This window comes from Mauremys reevesii, linkage group 15 (assembly GCF_016161935.1).
Source record: "Mauremys reevesii isolate NIE-2019 linkage group 15, ASM1616193v1, whole genome shotgun sequence".
In the NCBI taxonomy this organism is placed as follows: Eukaryota; Metazoa; Chordata; order Testudines; family Geoemydidae; genus Mauremys; species Mauremys reevesii.
This window is the reverse complement of record NC_052637.1, coordinates 43,368,322-43,388,172: the sequence shown is the minus strand read 5'-3', so window position 1 is coordinate 43,388,172 and position 19,851 is coordinate 43,368,322. Positions and strand designations below refer to the sequence as shown.

General features: G+C 52.1%; 1 protein-coding gene across 1 annotated transcript; it reads left to right on the top strand.

Annotated features, from left to right (window-relative positions):
• Nucleotides 1–747: 747 nt before the first annotated feature.
• Nucleotides 748–12,347, top strand: ENPP7 (ectonucleotide pyrophosphatase/phosphodiesterase 7). Its single transcript, XM_039501600.1, has 7 exons — nt 748–844; nt 2,061–2,311; nt 4,333–4,478; nt 6,820–7,440; nt 8,439–8,676; nt 11,583–11,691; nt 12,219–12,347. Exons 2-6 carry the CDS (start codon nt 2,071–2,073, stop codon nt 11,672–11,674), a joined length of 1,338 nt encoding a protein of 445 aa, XP_039357534.1. The 5' UTR covers nt 748–844; nt 2,061–2,070; the 3' UTR covers nt 11,675–11,691; nt 12,219–12,347.
• The last annotated feature ends 7,504 nt before the right edge of the window (nt 12,348–19,851 follow it).

Sequence of the window (19,851 nt, the reverse complement as noted above, 5' to 3'; positions counted from 1 at the left end):
AGAGGGGGGTGCGCGCCTGGGGAGCTGGGAAACTGGTAGGGGTCGGCTGTTGGCACTCAGGGAGCCCAGTCTGAGTGAGTGTCGCCAGCTGCTGTCCTGTTGGGTGATAACGGGGCCTGGGTGAGGCTGGCTGTGTCCGCAACCCAGCTGTGTGTTGGAGAGGGGCGCTGCAGTTCCCACAGACCCCAGACTGCATCCCCGTGGTGACAACCCAGCACACCCAGCTCCTCCACACAGGTGACTCCCATCTCCCTTGCATCTGGCTGTGGTGATGAGCCACTTTCATTTTCCCTGCAGCATCGTCATTTGCTAGATAGGAGGGCGGGTGTTCAGGCACACCCTGCCAGTGTGCTATAGACTGTCACAACCCCATCACGTGGACTGCAAGCAACACTTCCCCCTGGACAGAGCACGGGGAGCCAAGCAGCAGTGGGGGGGCTCAGCCTGGAGCAGTGGGGGCTGCTGGTTGGGAGGAAGGTGCCTGAGCTGAGTGGTGCAGAGGAAGCTCGCTCATCATTCAGCTGCCTGCAGCAAGGCAGCCTTGAGCCACGTTAACACACCCTCACGTTCAATTAACCAAATACACTGGAGGCGAAGGAGAGCTGTCATAAATAGTTAGTTAAGGGTTAAGTTTCCACCTGTAAAGGGTTAACACATAGTACCTGGTGAACACCTGACCTGAGGACCAATCAGGGAAGAGAATTTAAAATTCCTAGGAGGGAACTTTTTCTCTCTGTTCTTGTGTGTGTTGCTCTTACCCGTTTCGAGTTACAAGGGTCCAGATGTTTAATCAAGTCTTCTGCAAGTTTCCATCTTTCTGAACTAATTTCTTCTAGTCAAGATAGTGAGTATTAGAAAGGTACTTTGTGTCCTCATCTAATAATCCTATGTTTGCAATTCTGTGTGTTTGTTATTGATTATTCTTAATTCTGCCTGTATTGTTTGTACTGAGAAGGAGAGAGGATTCTCTCCAGAAATTAGTAAGGTTATACCCTATGAATGTCCAGCTTGGGCTCATAAAGATTGTGTATTTTCTTGTTTTTCTTTTAATAAATTCTTTCTATAAAGATTTGATTAAATCCCTTCTACTGTGGATACAGGGGGAGGGGGCTAAGAAACTCTCTCTCGGTGGTGAGACAAGCTTATCTCCGGGCAGAGAGGGGAGGGAGGAGATGGGGAGGTTTCTCCTTCTGTGAGTTGATCTGTGTTTCCCCAGGGAACGTCTTTGGAAAGAGGAGGGGGGGAAACAGGGGTGTCCCGGCCCACGTAAATTGACCGGGTGGTGGCAGCAAAAAGGAGACCTACCCTAGGATTTTAGGGTGGGGGGATACATGCTGGTCCTCAACTTGAAACCCCCCAGTTTCAAGTGAGGGTGAGACCATGACAAGAGCCCCGGGGGGTTTGCTGGGGAAAGACGCCCAGATAATCCAGTTTTCTTTAATAAGTCAAACCCAAGCAGCTAACAAACGATTCGATGCAGCAGGAAGTTCTAGCCGGAGCCAGGTGTAAGATGAGGCCCTGAAACATAAGCCCTTGTATCAGAGGCCTGGTACGAGGCCTGAGGCCTGAACTAAAGTAATGGTCAAGACTTTGCTAACATAAAGCAGAGTTAAGCTGTGGGCCAGAGGCAGGCCCTGCTCACAGAACCTGGCAAGAAGAAGGCTGCTAATTGCACGTATACACATATCTAAAGGGTATCAAGTACTAATAGGATGAACAAGTGCCAGGATGGCACCAGAACAGAAACTCTTACTGTGCTTTGTTTGACAATAAACCTGGCCGGGTGCCTTCGTACCTTATCAGAGTCTGTGGTCATTGGGGGTTCTCTCGGGGTCAGCTGTGTCCACTATCTGCGCAGAGCCGGGGCAGCACACAGAGGGAACACGTCTGCAGCTGACTGTTATCAATATTGAACAGAGCAGAGCACCACACCGGTGACATCTAACAACACCAGGAATGCAGCCCAACAATTGCAGGATAAGATAGGGCCGTGAACTTAGCTCCCTGCTTCTCTTTATTAGCATTGGTTCTGTGGGATTTGTTTTATTCTCTTCGTGCAGGGGCAGGAAGATGTTTACTTCCTTGGGGCTGGTGCTTGCTGTCCTCTCGCTAGGAGCCTGTGCCCCTCTGCAGGACAGAGGCAACCGCAGCAAAGTCCTGCTGGTCTCCTTTGATGGCTTTCGGTGGAACTACGACCAGGATGTGGAGACCCCCAATCTGGATGCCATGGCGAGAGATGGGGTCAAGGCACGTTACATGACTCCCGCCTTCATCACCTTGACCAGCCCATGCCACTTCACCCTGCTGACTGGTAAGTGCCTGTAAATCCCCTTAGGCAGAGATGGGAGCAGGCTGGGGTGAGGGGCCAGTGAGGGACATGATCAAAGCCCCCAACACAGAAGGGTTCCTCTGTTTGTCCTTCTCATGCACTTAGGACACAGCCCAACTTGCACTAATGACACCCCTGCTGTGACCTCCGCACCCACTTCACAGCATCCCCAAGGCTGCTACTGCCCATTTGTTCAGCCTTCAGCAAAGGGCCTAACTACACTCACCAGACGTTTCTTTGCTGGCCTCTTGGGTGGACATTGAAGATGGATTTTGCTGCACTTAAAGGCAAGGTGGCTGCTCAGCTCCTACTGCAGTGGCACTGAGGTCCCGATCATGTCAGTTTGGTGGCCATTTCAGTGCATTGGGTGGCATCTGATTGCAGAAACCCCCAAAGGCCCCCATTGGGATGGAGACTGTACAGAACATACCAGGAGACCTGAACCGTGCTCTCAAGGCCTTCCTGTCCAAGACCAAGCCAGCTGAAGGGAGGGGAAGGGAGCAAGCAAAGGGACCTGCATGCTGGAGGCATGGGGCTTGTTACTCCCATCTCCCATAGGTTTGCTTTATTTTTATTGCAAAAACTTAGTTGTAGTTTTTTTGTTGGATGTGCTCAGAGCTGAGGTCAGGGAGAGGAACGGATTATCACAGCAGGAGAGCAGAGTGGTAAAGAGAGAGGGAACCTGATGGAGGAGGAGGGGGACGCTGGGCAGCCAAGAGGAGCAGAGGCAGGAGGTAGGATGAAGGGGACTAAACCCAACAGCAGTATGGCAAATGCTAAACGAGCTGGGGGGTTGAGAGTGGTGATGGCAGGAGGCTCCGAAGGCTCCACCCTGGGGCTGCTGCTGTTTGCTATGTGGTGGGTGTGGAGGGCAGTGGGCCCAGTGCCCTGTGCTTGTCCTTCTGGGTCTGGAGCAGGGCAGAAGCGTCTGGGAGGAATTCCCCGTGGGACGCTGCCTCTGCATATCTCTGCCTACCCTCTGCTCCTCGTGAGGTTTGCTTTCATGTTGGTGACTCACTAGGCTGAGGGGTGGGAGGACAGAGAGACAGAAGGGGGTGGGGTATCAGCCTGCCATTGACTAATTGTTCATCTGCAGCCTCCTACGTGAACCAGCCTCCCACCTGTGCCAGAGGTGGCAATTTCCTGCAATATTCCTGAAAAACCTTATTGAACTAAGTATCAGTATCTTTGGGGTCCATTGCGTTAAAAGCAACATGTATGTATAGTTGTGGGCTAGATTATATGTAACCTCTCAGGGTGGAGAGATGTGACGTGAGGTATGGCAGTTCCAAAGACTCTGCTGAAAATGGGCCAGATCAGACAGGACTTTGGGGGTAAGTGGATCTCTGGGGAAGACCTAGGGGGAGATCAATACAAATTCCCCACCTCTGGTTATGCAAAACCTGCCTTTTGGAGCTCTACCCTGAGGAGAGGGCTGTGTCTGCTAATCACCTGTTACCAGAGATCAAAGCACTGAGCTGTATCAAGAAATGGATGAACTACCCAGGCGACTGTTCTGGTTCTGAATCTGAAACAGAGATAAACTGGTGACCAGGGGGAAAAGCCAGCTGTGGGTTTTGAAGGACTGACACCTACCAGAGCCAGGGTTGGACTTGGGGTGACCTCTGGTCAGCTTTTTAGCATGCTAGGTTCTTTTATTGGGTTTAATGTGTTCTCTCTAATGCTTTTGCCATGGGAATAAATGTGCTTGCTTAGAGCTGTGGGTAACTCACAGCTGCTGGTAATACACTTCATAGCCTTTAGAGAGACAGCCAAGTGCAGCCACTGGCTGCTAGGCAGTCTGGCTTGCTGGGAATATCGCAGGGTAATTGCACATCCTTAAAAACCCCGGTCAGGAGGGAAAGAGATTCGGGTCTCTACCCAAGAAAGGTGGCAGCTGGGAGATGGAAACCTTTAAGTGGGTGTCCCTGGTGGAGGCGAATACAGGTGCCATTACCCTGAACATGCCTCCACCCCCACCTCCCCCGTCTCTCTCCTGGCAGGGAAGTACATAGAGAATCACGGCGTGGTTCACAACATGTGGTACAACACCAGCACCGGCCAGAAGTTACCCTATTACAACACACAGGGAGTCTCCATGTGGTGGGACAACGGCAGCCTGCCCATCTGGATCACAGCACAGAGACAGGTAGGTGGCTGCAGCCTCCTTCTCAGGCTCATGGTCCTTCCTGGCATTCATGAGAATAACCAGCAGCACTTTGTCCTTCCCTCGCACCTTCCCTGCACGGGCTCAGAGGCATTCCTCAGACAGCCGCCTGCAGGGAGGGAAGCATTATCCCCAGTCTACAGGGGCACACAGTGAATCAGTAACAGAGCCAGGACTAGAACCCAGGACTCCAGACTCACAGTCCTGTGCCATCCATCAGACCATCCACACACACACACACACACACACACACACACACACACACACACACACACACACACACACACTCTTACCGACCCACAAGGGAGTGGGAGACTCCAAACCGTTACTTAAAACCCTTGAGAACTTCACAGCTCCGGAATGTTAGTGGCCATCTTTTGAAAAGGCCTCCAGAAATGAACCCAGCAACTGTGCCAACATGCCTGCTTGCACGCTCTGAAATCTGTGCACGTGCAACCAGGGAGAAAGATGCCGAACTGTCCAGTTCCACTGAATTTACGCACATGCGCGCGCGCGCACACACACACACACACACACACGTCTGCGGCATCCAGACAGGTATATCTGCCATCTTGCAAGCACAGTTCAGCAGCCCTTTGGAAACGTGGCCCTAGAAGTTTGAGTTTCATCACCAGTCCAGATGAGTGAAATCATCACTCCAGTATTGTGCCACTTGCTTTGCCACAACGTGCATAATATTCCCCTGGACTGTAACATTTTCATTCACTCCAGTGAACCCTCTGTTGCCCCATTTTCAGAAGATGGTTATTCCTGGTGCTATGACCAGCAACAACATCCAAAGAGGGAACCTAATTTTTTCTCTTGGGATTCCACGTGATCTGGTGCAGCCACATTTCGGGAAGGGAAGGCAGAATCCTCAATGTTACTCACCACGCTTTTAGCCCCACTTAGCAATGGATGTTGCATTTTTTAAACACATTGCAAATATCCTATGGTAAATGTGCGTTAAAAAGCCAGAATGTTGGAAGTAGAGGGACATCCATCAAATAAGACAACAAGGGGGACATCTGAATTGTCCAAGTACCTCACCTAAACAAAGCTTTTCCAAACGTTACTAGCATCACCGGGTGCCTCTGCAGCTTAATTGAAGCATGCTCACACGGCTTGGGTGAAATTCACCACTGGCAGAGGGACAGCACAAAGTCTATGCACCGCTTAAAACCACAAGGCCTATGCACCATTTCAGTCCCACTTGAGCCCCTAGGAGGCCTCTTCAATCCCCTTTGAGGGCTCAAGTGGGATTTAAGTGGTCCTGAATTGGTGCATAAACCTTGTGGTGCTCCACTGCATTTCACCCTCAGGGCCCCATCTGGTTATTGCATAACAGGGAAACTCACAATTTAGCCTGATTTTAAAAATATCCAAACAACATAAAACCCCAAGACTGTGACTTGACATTCCCTGGCTGCAGTTGTGTGCAGCAGGCAAAGGGCAATCTGGGACCGGTCCCAGCCACATTAACACCTCGCACTGCCACTGCCAGGCCAGTTAGACCACACACTTCCCGCCCCAACAAAGTGGCTGCTGCAACAACTGTGATCATTCTGTTACACAGAGCAGAAAAGTCAATCAATTTAAGAGGTAAATTTCAGTCCCATTAATGGAGCTCTCCAGGTTATCCACATCTTGTACAAGAAGCTGCGGCTGGATTGTGAAAATTGGAAACTACACCTTAAGCCTGCAATATATTGTTTAAAGGCCAGGCCTTATTTCCTCAGAGCCTTGTCCAGCCGCTTTTGAGCAGCAGCATTAGGATGTGATCTTGTGTCCATGGAAAGATTCCCACTGACTTCAGTGGACTTTGGATCAAGAGCTAAGGCAGGGCTCAAGTATTCTACTTCCGAAGAGCCCTTTTAGACGCCTACAATCATTCCGGGCTAGAAGGGATCACAAGGGGTCATTCAGTCCATCCCCACACTCGGCCCCTGCAGAGGTACGACTATTTATACCTTGTTCAAGTCCAACCATGATGCTCATGGTTATACACCTGCCGAAGTGCTTTACTGGAGAGGGGCCAGATAACCCAAGGGATACACGAATACTCCGCTAATGATCAAGTTACAGCGTAGTGTTACTAACATCCGGGGGGAAAAGCTCAGTGCAGAGGAATGTTGGGATGGGTGTGTTTCAGACTAATCACTCTTCTAACTGGCAAATAAGGAAAACCTTACTAGAGACACAGGGAGCGGCACAAGGGGAGGTGGGTGGCTGGGGGGGAAGGAAGGGATACACAGGTGGTTGGATAGACTGAAGTGAGTAACTGGGGGAAGTTTCTGGCCTGAAATGTCATTCTGGCTAACAGGGCTTAAAGACGGGCTCCATCTTCTTCCCTGGGGGGAAAGCAACCTACCAAGGTGAGCAGGTGAATGTGAAGAAAGTGGAGTCCCTTTTCCACAATTACAGCAATGAAACTGAGTGGATGCAGAACATTGACACTGTCATGAACTGGTTCCTGGAAGACAATCTAGACTTAGTCACTCTCTACTTTGGGGAGCCAGACTCCACGGGACACAAGTATGGCCCTGAATCCCAAGAGAGGAAAAACATGGTTGGCCAGGTGGATCGAGCTGTTGGCTACCTAAGGAGACGCATCAAGGATAACGGCCTGGAGTCGACACTCAATCTGATCATCACATCTGACCACGGGATGGACACGGTCATAAAGGAGAATGAAATTTACCTCCGCACAGTGCAGAACTTCTCCTTCCAAGACATCCAGTTTGAACTCTTGGATTATGGGCCAAATGGGCTACTGGTGCCAAAAGAAAATAAACTAGACCAGGTGTACCAGGCCCTGAAAAACGCCCACCCGAAGCTCCATGTCTACAAGAAGGAAGAGTTCCCCAAGAGATTCCACTATGCAAACAACACCAGGCTCACTCCCCTGATGATGTACAGTGACCCAGGATATGTGATCCATGGGGTAAGCTGCAGACACATTCTATTGTCTAAACTTGGACTTGCCTTTCTCACCCTCTTTCCTTATTGTGCAGCTGCATCTGTCTCCTGTTTGTGGCTCCAGGTCTGCTCCAGACGTAGAATCCAGATTCTAGTGCAATGAACTTGCCTATCGTGTCAGAAAGCAGAGTCTTCTCTCCCTGTCCAACCCAAAAGGCATCCCTCAGGGACGTCTCTTCTGATTTGGGAGCCTAGACTCAGGGTTCCTGTATACCACAAAGCAAGGTGTAACTATAGGGTGGGTAGGCATAGCTGAACTAGCTTTAATCCAACTATCTATAGTACAACCCTGCTGAGGGTCCTGAGTTCAGTAGCCCCCACTGAAGTCGGTGCCACAATGCCTTCACTACTAGTGTTACTTCTCTACTAGCTAGATTAAAGCTAATCCAGGTATGCCTACCTGTGCTACAATTACACCTTCATTTGCAGCATAGGCCTACCCTGAGGAAAAGGGACCAAGGTCCAAAACATCAAATGCTGTTCCTGCCAAGATTGAACAAAGACTTCCTTCCAACCTAGTCCCACTTGGGGAAATCCTAAACGCCCACACAGCAGAACAAAGCACCCAACATGCTCCAGTTTGGAACAGGGGTTGCTGCGGGTCAGGACTCAGGTGCACTGGCAGAGCCGGGGGCGGGAAGGGGCAGGTAGGACTAGCAGAGGATGAGCTCCAGGCCACGAGTCAGATGTACTGATCTTGATGATGGGAGCTTGCACAGAACTGACCTTCTTAAGACAGGTTCTAGCCGGAGCTCTCAGGCCTCGCTATCACTTAATGAATCTAAAAGGACCCTAGATCTGGCAGAACACGGTGGCTGCCTGATACCCAGTACCAAAGGTGGATACACTCTAGCAGCATTTCTGTTTTTCCTCCATCAGAATCTGGTCGGGGTGTCAGGAGATTAAGTAAAAATTAAGGGGTTTGTAGGTTTGGGTCCTCACTGAGACTTCTCTTCCCTGCAGAGAATCAAAGTCCAGTTTAACAAGGGGGAGCATGGCTTTGACAATGAAGATATGAACATGAAAACCATCTTCCGGGCCGTGGGACCAGCCTTCAGGAAGGGGCTGGAGGTGGAGCCGTTTGAGAGCGTGAATATCTATGCCCTCCTCTGCAATCTGCTGGGGATCACGCCTGAGCCACATGACGGGTCCCTGAGCGTCATGCAGCCCATGCTGTCTGGTTACTCCGATCCTGGGGCAGGTGACCAACTCCTCTCACATTCAGCACAGAGCTCTGGGCACTTGGGGCTCATAGGCATGGGAGCTAGAGGTGCAGGGGTGCTGCAGCACCCCCAGGTTTTACACGGGTCCTGGCTGCCAGCCCCGAACCCACCCCCAGCTGCGGTCGCAGACTTAGCCCCCTCACCCCTGTCCGGGCCCCCCACTCCCAGAGACACAGCCCTGCTCCCGGCCCCTGCTTGGGGGGAGGGGGCAGACAGGGCAGCACCCCACTATTAAAGTGTTCCAGTGCCACTGTTGGGGCTCTCCAGGTAACCAGAGGATGCCCCTGTCTCTGTGGGGGACGTACTTGCATCTCTCTCTGTCTCTCGGGTTTAGGGGCAGGCACTGTCTAAGGTTAAGCCATTCCAAAGGCAAATTATCCAGCTGCTTTCCAAGGCACCTCCCGGCTAGCGGGCTGGACAAACCAGCTACTGACGGATTCTTGTTGGAACATTGACACCTAGTGGCAAAACACCTTCATTGCCGCTTCTTATTCCTTCTCTCATTCCCACCCGCATCTCTCCTCCCCCTGGCAAGAAGTGTCTCTCTGAGAGATCTGTCCTGGCCATTCCTTTCATTAGCAGGAAGGACTTACCAGCATTCCTTCCTCTGAGAACTGAGCATGCGCCCCCCATGTGTGTCAATGATGGGTACACAGGCAGCAGGCTGGAAACCTGGCATCTTGCAGTGCTGTGCATGCATTCCTCTGCGCCTGCCAGGCAAACACGCCCTGATTACACTAGAAACATTCACCGGTTTTTGGGCAGAGGTCCTCTGAGCAGGGTAAGGCCTGGGCTACACTAGCGGGGGGTCGAACTATTCTCGTAGCTGAAGTCGAAGTATCTTAGTTCGACTTACCTGGCCGTCCTCACGGCAGCGAGTCAACTGCCGCGGCTCCCCCGTCGATGCCACTTACTCCTCCTGCTGAGGTGGAGTACGGGCATCGATTAGCGGATCGATTTATTGCGTCCAGACGAGACGCGATAAATCGATCCCCGATACATCCAACACTACCCGTCGATCTGGCTGGTAGTATAGACGTACCCTTAGACACAACACACACGCACATGCCGAGGCTACTCTAGGGACGTGGTGGATTCTCCATCTCTTGGAGATTCAGATCCAAACTGGATGCCTTTCTGGAAGACGTTTTAGCCAAATACAAGTTATTGTGCTCAATGCTGGGGTAACACAGTTCAATGTAATGGTCTGTGATATACAGGAGGTCAGACTAGATGAGCTCGTAATCCCTTCCGGCCTTAGACTTTATGAAACTCGTATTTCCACTGCCGATCTCCCCAGCACAGCTGCACTGGTACAGAAACACTCTGGAATTTTCCCCGACTAGAAACACTCATTAAAATCCGACCCGTGAAGAGCTCAGTGATACCTACAGAACAAGTGTAACAGAGCCGTAGTGAACATTGCCAGGCTTATGCAGACCCTCTAATTTTGCAGCTAAGTTAGTTTCATAGTTAGCCACTGCAGCCCCTGAACTGCACCTAAGGACAGCTGTGCTGAGGGCTGCAAGCAAGCTGGGTAGCACATGAGCTGCTGATTGGTAATTCAAATATATACCTGAGAGAGAAGAGAATTTCTCATATACACGTCTACTTCACTCTTTAAAGCTAGCCTGGACCATTCTGACAATGAAATTAGTGCAGGAAGTGAACCAGCAGGCTAGAAATGTGTGTACCATATTGTACTACAGGTGCAGAAAACCCTATGATATTTAATCATGTTATCTGAGATAGCACATGGACTCTTGTAATTAAATACTCTGCCATCCTCAAGGCACAGAGTGATCCCACTGAGCGGGCTGGGCAGTTCAGACCCCTCAGTGCTATTGTACCTGGCTTGCTGCAGACTTAGGGAGATGCTAGTGCATTAGTTGTCTCAAAATTTCTGTTAACTCCTACGGTTAAGCAAAAAAATTGAAAGGTGAGACTCTGGAGCTCAATTCTGCAGAAAAGGGCCAGGTCTGTACAATATGCCCTGATGTCTGTGCACAAGGGAGTACAGCTGGGGTACAAGCGACTTGGTCTTTGGGATTTCCTGACAAACAGCGCTGGAGATCTTAGAACACATGGAATGGAATTGGCTAATGTTTTTTAAAGGAAAAGGATCCATCCTGTGGATTTCAACGGTTATGCACCAGTTGGACACACTGTCCCTTGCACTGCACAAGGTCGACAAGAGGGAACCCTTGACTTGGGTAACTTCAGAACTCTGACGCTTTCCCTTCCCAGGATGTGAAGCGAAAGATGGAAGGTCCTAGCGGAGCCCTTGCCCATTCACGTTCCCACCTTCACGAAAGTTTTTGTCACTGTCCACCTAAGTTAGCCACGTGTGCATGCTTCAACAGCGTAGAAAGAAACCTTGGTGAAACGCACTGTGCAACTGGAGAGGGAGCTATCCCATGGCTCGTACCTTGAGCAAAAGAAACTGAATTTTCAGCAGAGCTGTCCAGGCACATTTATCCCCCACGCCAAATTTTCAGTCTACTTTCATGCCAAATTTCCACTTTCTACCCCCAGCTTTTTCAGTGCTGCATACATGGACTATATTGTCACATGCGTGTTTTTAGAATGTGGAAAGTATGGGCAGGCATGTGTTTGTGAACTAAAATATTCTGCTCCTAAAGCAAAATCTTCAGGAAATAAGAAGTGACTAAAAACAGAAGGCTCCACCCTGCAGAGTGCAAGGGTCCAGCCCTGGGGCCTGCTATGGCCGTGCTCTCCTCTCTGGTTCTAAGCTGCTCGCTGCACACGCCCCGTGTCCCTAGCTGCCTGGCACTACAGCCCTGCTCAGCACAGCTCAGGAGGGCCTGCTTCTCCCCCAGGCAGGAGCCACTCAAACTAACCTGAATTTCCTTGGGAATCGTAGGATCTGGTGCTCTCTCCACTCGCCCCAAGGAGCTGCAGCTGGTGGTGGTGGGAACTGCCGTGGTGCTGGGACTCTGGCTCGGGATATACTAATGCCCTGCTATGCAGAGGTGAGTAGCTCCTTCGAATGATGCCAAGAAGGGCTGTGGAACGGCTGGCTGGCCATCCCCTTGTGTACCCTGCTCTCTCCCCCTTTTGCCATAGACTAGTTGGTTCTAACTGGGAGAGCTCCCCAGGCCTCTCCTCCTGCCACAGAGCTCTGGCGATGCCAGCGATGGTTGCTGCACTCAGTGGAGTTGCGCTGTAGGTTGTTACTTTCTGCCAAGGATATTTACTGCCCTGCTCAGTGTTGCGCCATCCAGAGATCCTTGCTGGGCTCATTCGCTGTTTAGGAGCTAGGGCTGAGCCTCTCTCCAGCTAGCTGTTATTCCTCTTCCATAGCCAGGGTGTGTCCGGGGGGTGGGGGGGGCTGGGAGGTTGGGGGCAATGTGTGTGTTGTAGGTCACATCACCAGAAGGGTGGTTTTCTATCTCACACTCTTGGAGCCCAGATACCCCCAACTCCAGAGCTGTTTGCCATGGTCTCTGCTTGGGTGTGGAATAAGTAAAAGTGCTGTTGCATTTTCATATTTTGACAGTTGTAGAGAGTTCCCTGTGCTGCTGGAAGAAAAGCCCTGTGTACAGAGCTGGGGAAGAACATCTTGAGAAGTCAGCCAATCCCGGCTTCACTGCAGAGTGGGGAGCAAGTCAGAGACCTGCGGTAGGACTGGCATCACGCAGGGCCTGCCGCAATACTAGTGGACTGGGTAAAATGTACTTTATTGCGGGTGGGATTGGGTGGGCAAAAAAAACCCAGACTGCAGTAATTTGCAGGAAAACACTAAATGGTTTAAGCAAGATTTGTTTGATTCTTTTAGTGATAAAATTATGTCTGAATTGTATATAACCCACTGGCTTTGTTTTTTTCAGTAGCATCAGAAAATCTGTCTCTTGCGGGATCTAAGGTTTTTACAGCTGGGAGCTGGATAAAAATGCAAGAAGCTGTGTAGGAGTGAGTGGGTGGGGTGGGTATTGCGGGTCGGGATGGGAGCAGGATTTAAAATAGTCCCGCGCAGGATCCCAGAGCAAGCCCTCTCGCACCCCCGCCCCGAGCAACAGAGCCATCTGCCCCGAGATACTGAGGCACAGCACAGAGCGAGCCGACCCTTTCCTAGCTATATTATTTATTGACTAGGCATCACTACGGCAACCTGCTGTGTGGCTCTGGCCAAGTCTCTTCACCTCCCTGCCTCAGCTGTTCGGGGGGACAAGCATCGGGCCCCACGCGGATGAGGGACAGCGAATGAACGTGAAGCACTTTGGCGCTAAATGTAAATGCTGAACACTGACCGCCCCTGGATGCTGTGCAGAGGAGTGTAAATGGGACCCTGAGAGGCTCAAAAGCCTGAACACAATTAAAAAGGCCCCCGAATGCATTTGTCAGGTAGGGTACTCGTCACCCAGAGCACCCCCTTGTGTCGGGGGCCGATGCCACCAGGGGCCCTTGGCTCTGGCGCCTCCCACAGGCCCTCTGCCTCTCACCTGCGGCCATGTCGCATGAAGTTCAGTCCCCCTCCGGGGAATAACAGGGGCAACTGAAGGCACAAGCTAAACCTCCAAATAATAATTCTTCCACCCCTCTCAGCAGCCCCTGAAATAGTCTTGGTGGCCCTCCCAGGCGTCTGACCCTGCAGGAGAAACCTACCTTCTCTGCAGTCCTTCCTTCTATTCTGCACTCCCAACTCTGTTTAAGGGTCCTTCCCGATTCCCAGCAGCTGGGATGGCTAATTATCATAGCCATATCCCCATCAGCTGGGGGCTCACTGGTAGGTCACAGGCAAGGCTGAGCCAGACTTTTACCGGCCAGCCTGTGACAATGTTTTTTAAAAATCTCATGATGTTTGAGACTATCTCCTGACTTTGAGGCCTGATTCCTGGCTGCCTGAGGTCAACACTACTATAGTCACCATATTTACCCTGCTGCTACGTTCCTGGCACCTTTCCTTCTCGGTGCCAGGCAGATACCACCCCAAACCTCCCCCATCAAGGGCTGAGTCCTTCTCTCCTGGAAATTGTTTTGGACTCTTGGTCCCTCAGGGCTGAGGCCATCTGCTGGGCTGACAAGGACGATAATGAAGGTAATTTTTGTGCCAGCACTGGAGGGGGTTTATTCTTAACGCCTGGACTCAGCTTTGTCGTTTGGTGCATTGGCTCAGATGAAGGAGCAATAAGCATGAGGCCAGAGGCCTGATTTCTGTCTGACCTGCCTTTCACAGGAGAGAAGGGAGTTCACTGAAGTGGGGGGAATCTCCTGCCTTCCCCATTCCCAGCAGCAGGAGAATTTCCAAAGAGCTGATGTATCTGCAGGTAACAACAAAGTCCTGGGGCTGCAGATGACCTAGGTGGTGCACCCCAAGATTCTTCTCTTTGCCAATGCGGACACTTGTGTGTCCTTCTCCATCAGCCTCTGCCCCTGCACTCTCCCTCCACTGGTTCTCTTTTCCACAGCCTCAGATCTCTTCTTCTGTCTCTCCCTCAGAGCAGATATCATGTTTTTGCCCCATCTTCCTCCCAGCACATGCCACAAGCCAGATTGGTTCCAGTGGGATTCTTCTACAGCTCTGTCATCGTTAAGGAAATTCAGACCATTACAACTGCATCAGCGAGGCTACTCTGGTGAAACCCCTGATGTAGATCACCAGGCAGCTTGTCAGTTGGTCTTTGCTTTCTGTCCTAAAATTGTGAGGGGTGTTGCTGATAAACAGTTGCTGTGTTCCACCCCAGAAGTGACTGCATTTGGTAGCAGTTGAAGTGATTCCAGGATAGTTTGCAGCGTTGGCTTGTAGGGAAACTGAGCTCTGACTATATTCATTACCGGGCAGACCCCAGGCACGGCTCTCCGGAGGGAGGAAGTTTGCCCCTTGCAGTCAGGGGCTGCAGGAATCAGTGCAGGTTAGGGCAGCCCTTATGGCTCCCCTAAATTGCACTCCAGCTTTGGTGGCTCTTATGGGGCTTTGCAGCAGTGGCGAATGGCTGCGGCCCGTGTCTGCCCTGCCACGGTGGGCCCCATGCACCTGGGGCTGCTGGGGAAGAGGGGTAGTGCTGCACTTGAAGGCAGGGGCTCACTGCCCTGGGGGTGCTCATAGCAGAGGGAAGAGCGTCATATACCAGTCCTGGGACCCCTTTGCATCAGCCAAGGAGAGTCAGGCCCAGCGACTGTACCGTGGGGGTGGAAGGGCCAGAAGGGTGCAGTACGGGGCATGCCAGACCATGACGCCGTCTCATGGGCTCTGGCAGGACCGAATGGCCTGAGAGACACAGGGATAGACCAGAGAACTGGCCAACTTCCCTGCTCTTAACAAAGGCGGTTCCAGTGCCCAGGGCCATGCTGGACAGACAGCGGCTGGCGCTCATGTTCCGTCACTCCTGCCAGCAACTGCAGTGCCCAATGCTTAGTGGCAAGCAGCTGAGGTACCTTCAGTATGACCAGCCCCTACGGGGAACCGCACTTCCCTGTGTCATCACCAGGACGCACTCTGCTGCCTCGCCGGGCTCAGGAGTAGGGGGACCAGACAGCAAGTGTGAAAAATCGGGATAGGGAGTGGGGGGTAATAGGAGCCTATGTAAGAAAAAGCCTCAAATATCAGGACTGTCCCTATAAATCGGGACATCTGGTCGCCCTGCTCGGGAGACCGGGAGACGGACATTGCTGCTGCATTTTGAAAACCCCGCAGCCTTTCCCTGCACCTCCAGCTGTGGCACTGCTGGCTCCATAGCAGCTGCACCAAGCCCCAGCCCAGATGCTCCACGGCCTCTCCCCAGCCCTGTGCCTCGTTCAGGGGCTTGATAAACATCTGTTGCCATAGTGACTGGCCGAGCTGCTTTCACTCTGTTTCATCCCCACGAAGAGGATGAAACCAGAGATGCACACAACAGGAAGAAAACGTGCTGGGGGGGGGGGGGGTCGGGCTTGCACTGCGGAGTGGAAATAGCCCGTTATGCAAATGATGCAGAGGATCCTCCTTGGGGAGCAAAATGGTGATAATACAGATTAGCAGCTTCTCTAGTAATGTCACTCTCCCGTTCTGCAAAGGACGGTATTATCAGCGCCATTTAACATATACAGGGAAACTGAGGCACAGAAAAGTGATTTGACTGACTCATGGTCACACAGTTAGTCAGTGGCAAAGCCAGGACTATAACCCAGGAGTCCTGCGCCTTGGTCTGCCGGGATTCCAGGGTGGAAGTGCTGCAAGGCACTCGGGGAGGCTGTAATTTAGTCGATGCTAGGTGGTCGCAGTGGTGTATATGGCTAATGTAGCTGGCTGGAGTGGGAGAGAGGAGGAACAAGGGGAGCACAGAGTAGGGGATGTTTGTACGGGCCGTGGCCACATGGGTGTAGCAAGCAGGAGCCGGGGGTGGGGCGAGGAAGGGCAGCCCCAAGCCAGGCAGGAGGCAGCTGTGGGGCCTGGAGCTGTGGGGGGGGGGGCAGTCCCTGAGCCCAGGCAAGAGCTGCGGCGGGGGGAGCCCTAAGCCTGGATCCCAGGCAGCTGCTCCCGGCAGGAGCTGCAGCGGGGGAGCAGCCCCCCAGGCAGGAGCTATGTGGGGAGAGGGTGTGAAAGCCTCAGAGCTCAAGTGCCCTGAGCCCCGGCAGGAGCTGTGCACGGGTAGAAGCCCCAGTACTAGGGCACCCTGAGCCCCGGCAGGAGCTGTGCACGGGTAGGAGCCCCAGTACTAGGGCACCCTGAGCCCCGGCAGGAGCTGTGCACGGGTAGGAGCCCCAGTACTAGGGCACCCTGAGCCCCGGCAGGAGCTGTGCACGGGCAGGAGCCCCAGTACTAGGGCACCCTGAGCCCCGGCAGGAGCTGGGGGGGAGGGTCAGCATTCCAGAGCCCTGCCCTGGCACTGCTGTACCACCCTCACCTCTGCGCTGCCTATGGAGGTGGGTCTGATCTCTCCCCATAGCAGCCATGCAGGGGAAGGACAAGTCCTGTCCCTCCCAGCCCGGCTGATTTTGGGGAGATCAGATTTCACAGGGCAAGGCTTATTTTGGGGTCTGTGACATGTTTTTCACGGCCATGAAAATGGTAGGGCCCTACTCATATGGGCAGCTTCTTATAGTGACCAACTTCCTGATTTTCTAAAACCTTTTCAAACACGTTTCCTCTTTGCCTGTTCCAAGTGGGATTTTAGCGCTAATCCCCTCCTCGGGGGAGGAGGACAGAAGTCGATTTTAAGAGCCCTTTAAGTCGACCGAACGGGGTTGGTTGTGTGGACGCATTCCTTTTAAAATCAACCTAACGCGGCTAAATTCGACCTAACCCCGTAGTGCAGACCAGGCCTTCGACAAGGTGGTAGGGACTTTGCAAGGGAACCCTCAAGTGTCCCAGACAGACCTTGAGGGCAGAGACCCTTATGGCTGACGAGTGAGTGGAACCCAGAGCCTCAGACATGACGTGTTTCCCTGTTGGCTTCCTCCCAGGGCCACCCTCACCTTGCGTCTCTGCTTGCTTTCTCCCCACTTTCTGGCTTCATACAGCTGCATGCAATTAAATAAATGCCCCATCTCCTGCATTTGCAATGAGTCTCCAGGAAAACCCCTCAGGTTACAGGGCTAAGCGTCTATCCAGGCCTTGCCATGCCGTGGGCGATGGCTTTTATTGTTTAACTATCACTAAACAAAGGGGCATTTAACTGCTCCTCATTTAGCCTGAATGAAGTTGCTTAGTGCATCCATCAATTTTTTACCACGTCTGTGATTGGTGGCTGCCATTAATACCTTCCAGCAGAACAGCTCCCTCTGGAAAGAGACTGGAAGAATAAAGGGATTGGAGGGAAAAGAAAAGCATTAAACTGCAGCAGCTTTGGGAAGGGGGGTGCTAAACAAGGCCCAGTTCGGGAAAGCTGTGTCAGGTGCCATTGCCAAGGGTTTCTGCTGCAGGGGGTTCCATGCTCGGAGACTCGCCGGGGCGGCTTGCACCGCACCCCTTCAGTGGTGCTGCAGTACTGGTTACAGACAGGCGATGGCTCCCGAGCTGTGTTGATGTCAACACCTGTGACAATGTTCCAACCCCTGCAGGAAGCAGCTGCAGGGTCAGAAGGCAGGGGAGAAACTTCTAATAAAACCACATCCAGGAACTTTTCATTGAATGTTCAGCTTGTAGGTTTGGTTGCTATGGAACTCGGCGTTACCTTGGGTTCTTACCCCTCTGGTGGTAATGCTGGGTGGCTGCTCTCGGGTTACAGACTGAAATGACTGGTTTCCATTGGAAGGTATCCCTGGGCTCCCAATGCTAGTCAGTAACAAACAAAATGCTGCAGCTTTAAATGGATCTAAACCAGAACCTGAAATCCGGCCACTCCCAAACGTTTAGGCCGAGTGGACTGAGACCCAGATTCAGACTGTCTGGCTTTAGACGCACCAGCACGCGCAACAAACCCACACTGCCCTGGACATATTCACATCCAAGCTGAGCGTCAGAGCTTGTGTGCAGCTCTCCTGAGGACATCCCGGGGCTTAGATGCTTGAGAAGCAGTGCACTGCAAACCCAGCATATTTCCCAGAGCAGAGATGAAGACATGGGCAGACCCACAGCTGGTGCATGTATCCTATATGGCTCCACTGATGTCAATGGCGTTGTGACACTTTACACCTGGGGGTGTTCTCAACTATTTTTTGGTGGCCTCAAAGCACAGCCACCAACTCTTGCTGGTGGCTGCTCTGACAAACTTTCCTAAAATACTTAATTAAGTTTAGGAAAAACAAATAAATATGCACATACACATGTCCAAATCATTGTCATCATTTATGTAGGGTGTCCCCCTCCCCCCCGACTTAACAACATACAGTTGCCACGATTCTTTACTGGACCTAAACAGAATAGAAACAAAAAATAAGGTGCTTTGCATGTTCTTGTCTTGTGTTGTTTTCTTTTGCTTTTTTGGTATTTTTTTTTTTAGACTTGCTAGCTAGTAAGTCTGCTGCTGTGAAAAGTGATGTTTATATTGATATCAACAGAATCAGACTTGCTAGCTAGCTGGGAGGCAGTGAAAAGTGATATTAACAAACATACAAATATCACTTTTCACAGCAGATTTACTCGGTCCTGGTGAGCTGGGGGACAAATTAAGCCCTGGATGAGGAGGTGGATAAGGAAGCAGCGGGGGCCAGGGGTGATGGATGGGGGAGGAGAGGAGGCAGCAGCAGGGGCCGGGGGGGGGAGTGGTAAGCCAGGGCCGGGGGACAGAACCTGCCACCGCACAGCTGGAGCACGAAGCCCACCACCCTAGGGCGGAAGCCTGAGCCCCACCGCCTCCAGGAAGTGGAGAAACTCCCACCGACTACTTGCTCCCCTGGCGTTTCTGGCTCCAGAGGGGCACAGGACCCAACCCCTTCTGGCGGCCCCAGGAGAGGATCCACTGCTCCCCCCGTCCAATCACTACCCACGAGGCTGTGGCCATAAGAAAAGCCTCTGAGGGCCACATTTGAGAAATGCTGCTTTACCCCACCTGAGGTTCTGCCACATTGATTGGGGCTGACGGGGTTAAAGTTGTCTTAGCCTCTTTATGCTTCTAACCCAGCCTCTCTCCTCTCCTGCTGGCTGCTGTCAGCCTGGGCTGTGGAAACTCGCCTGGCCCCTCACTCCACTCTGGAGCTCACATAGTTTATGGTTTTGTTAAGTGACACTTCAGCTAAAGCATTGAACAGACAAGCACAAAACCCTGGCTGGACATGCTGGAGAGCGTGGAACTCAACTGGGCTCGTGGGCAGAGTCCCCAGCAGCACACTAGGCTTAGCTGAGATTCCTGATTCAACTGGGAATTTTGGAGAGTCTTGTTTTTCCACCAGCCTTCCTGTCACAGAGGAATTTGTTCCCCACTTTCCCGTCCCACCTCATGGGGCGGGGGGGTCACAGCAGGGAGAGGCCTGTTGTGTATTGCATCCCAGTTTGTTCTGCATTTCCACTCCATTTGCTTTCTTCCTCTCTCCTGTGCTGAGAAGACGTTTGCTGCTCAGGGCTCCAACCCACTTCAAGATGGAAATGTAATAACAAAACTATCTGCATGGCAGGGAGGCTTCTGCCTTGCACAGAAAGCTGCCTGCCAGAGTGACCAGCCTGGGGACATGCTCCAGGTGCCCCTAGGGTTCCCCAGACATGGTCTCTGCCCGTCTGAGCTCAGGGTGCTGCACAGTTAGAGACATGGCAGGGGCTCTGGCCATTGAAATTTCAC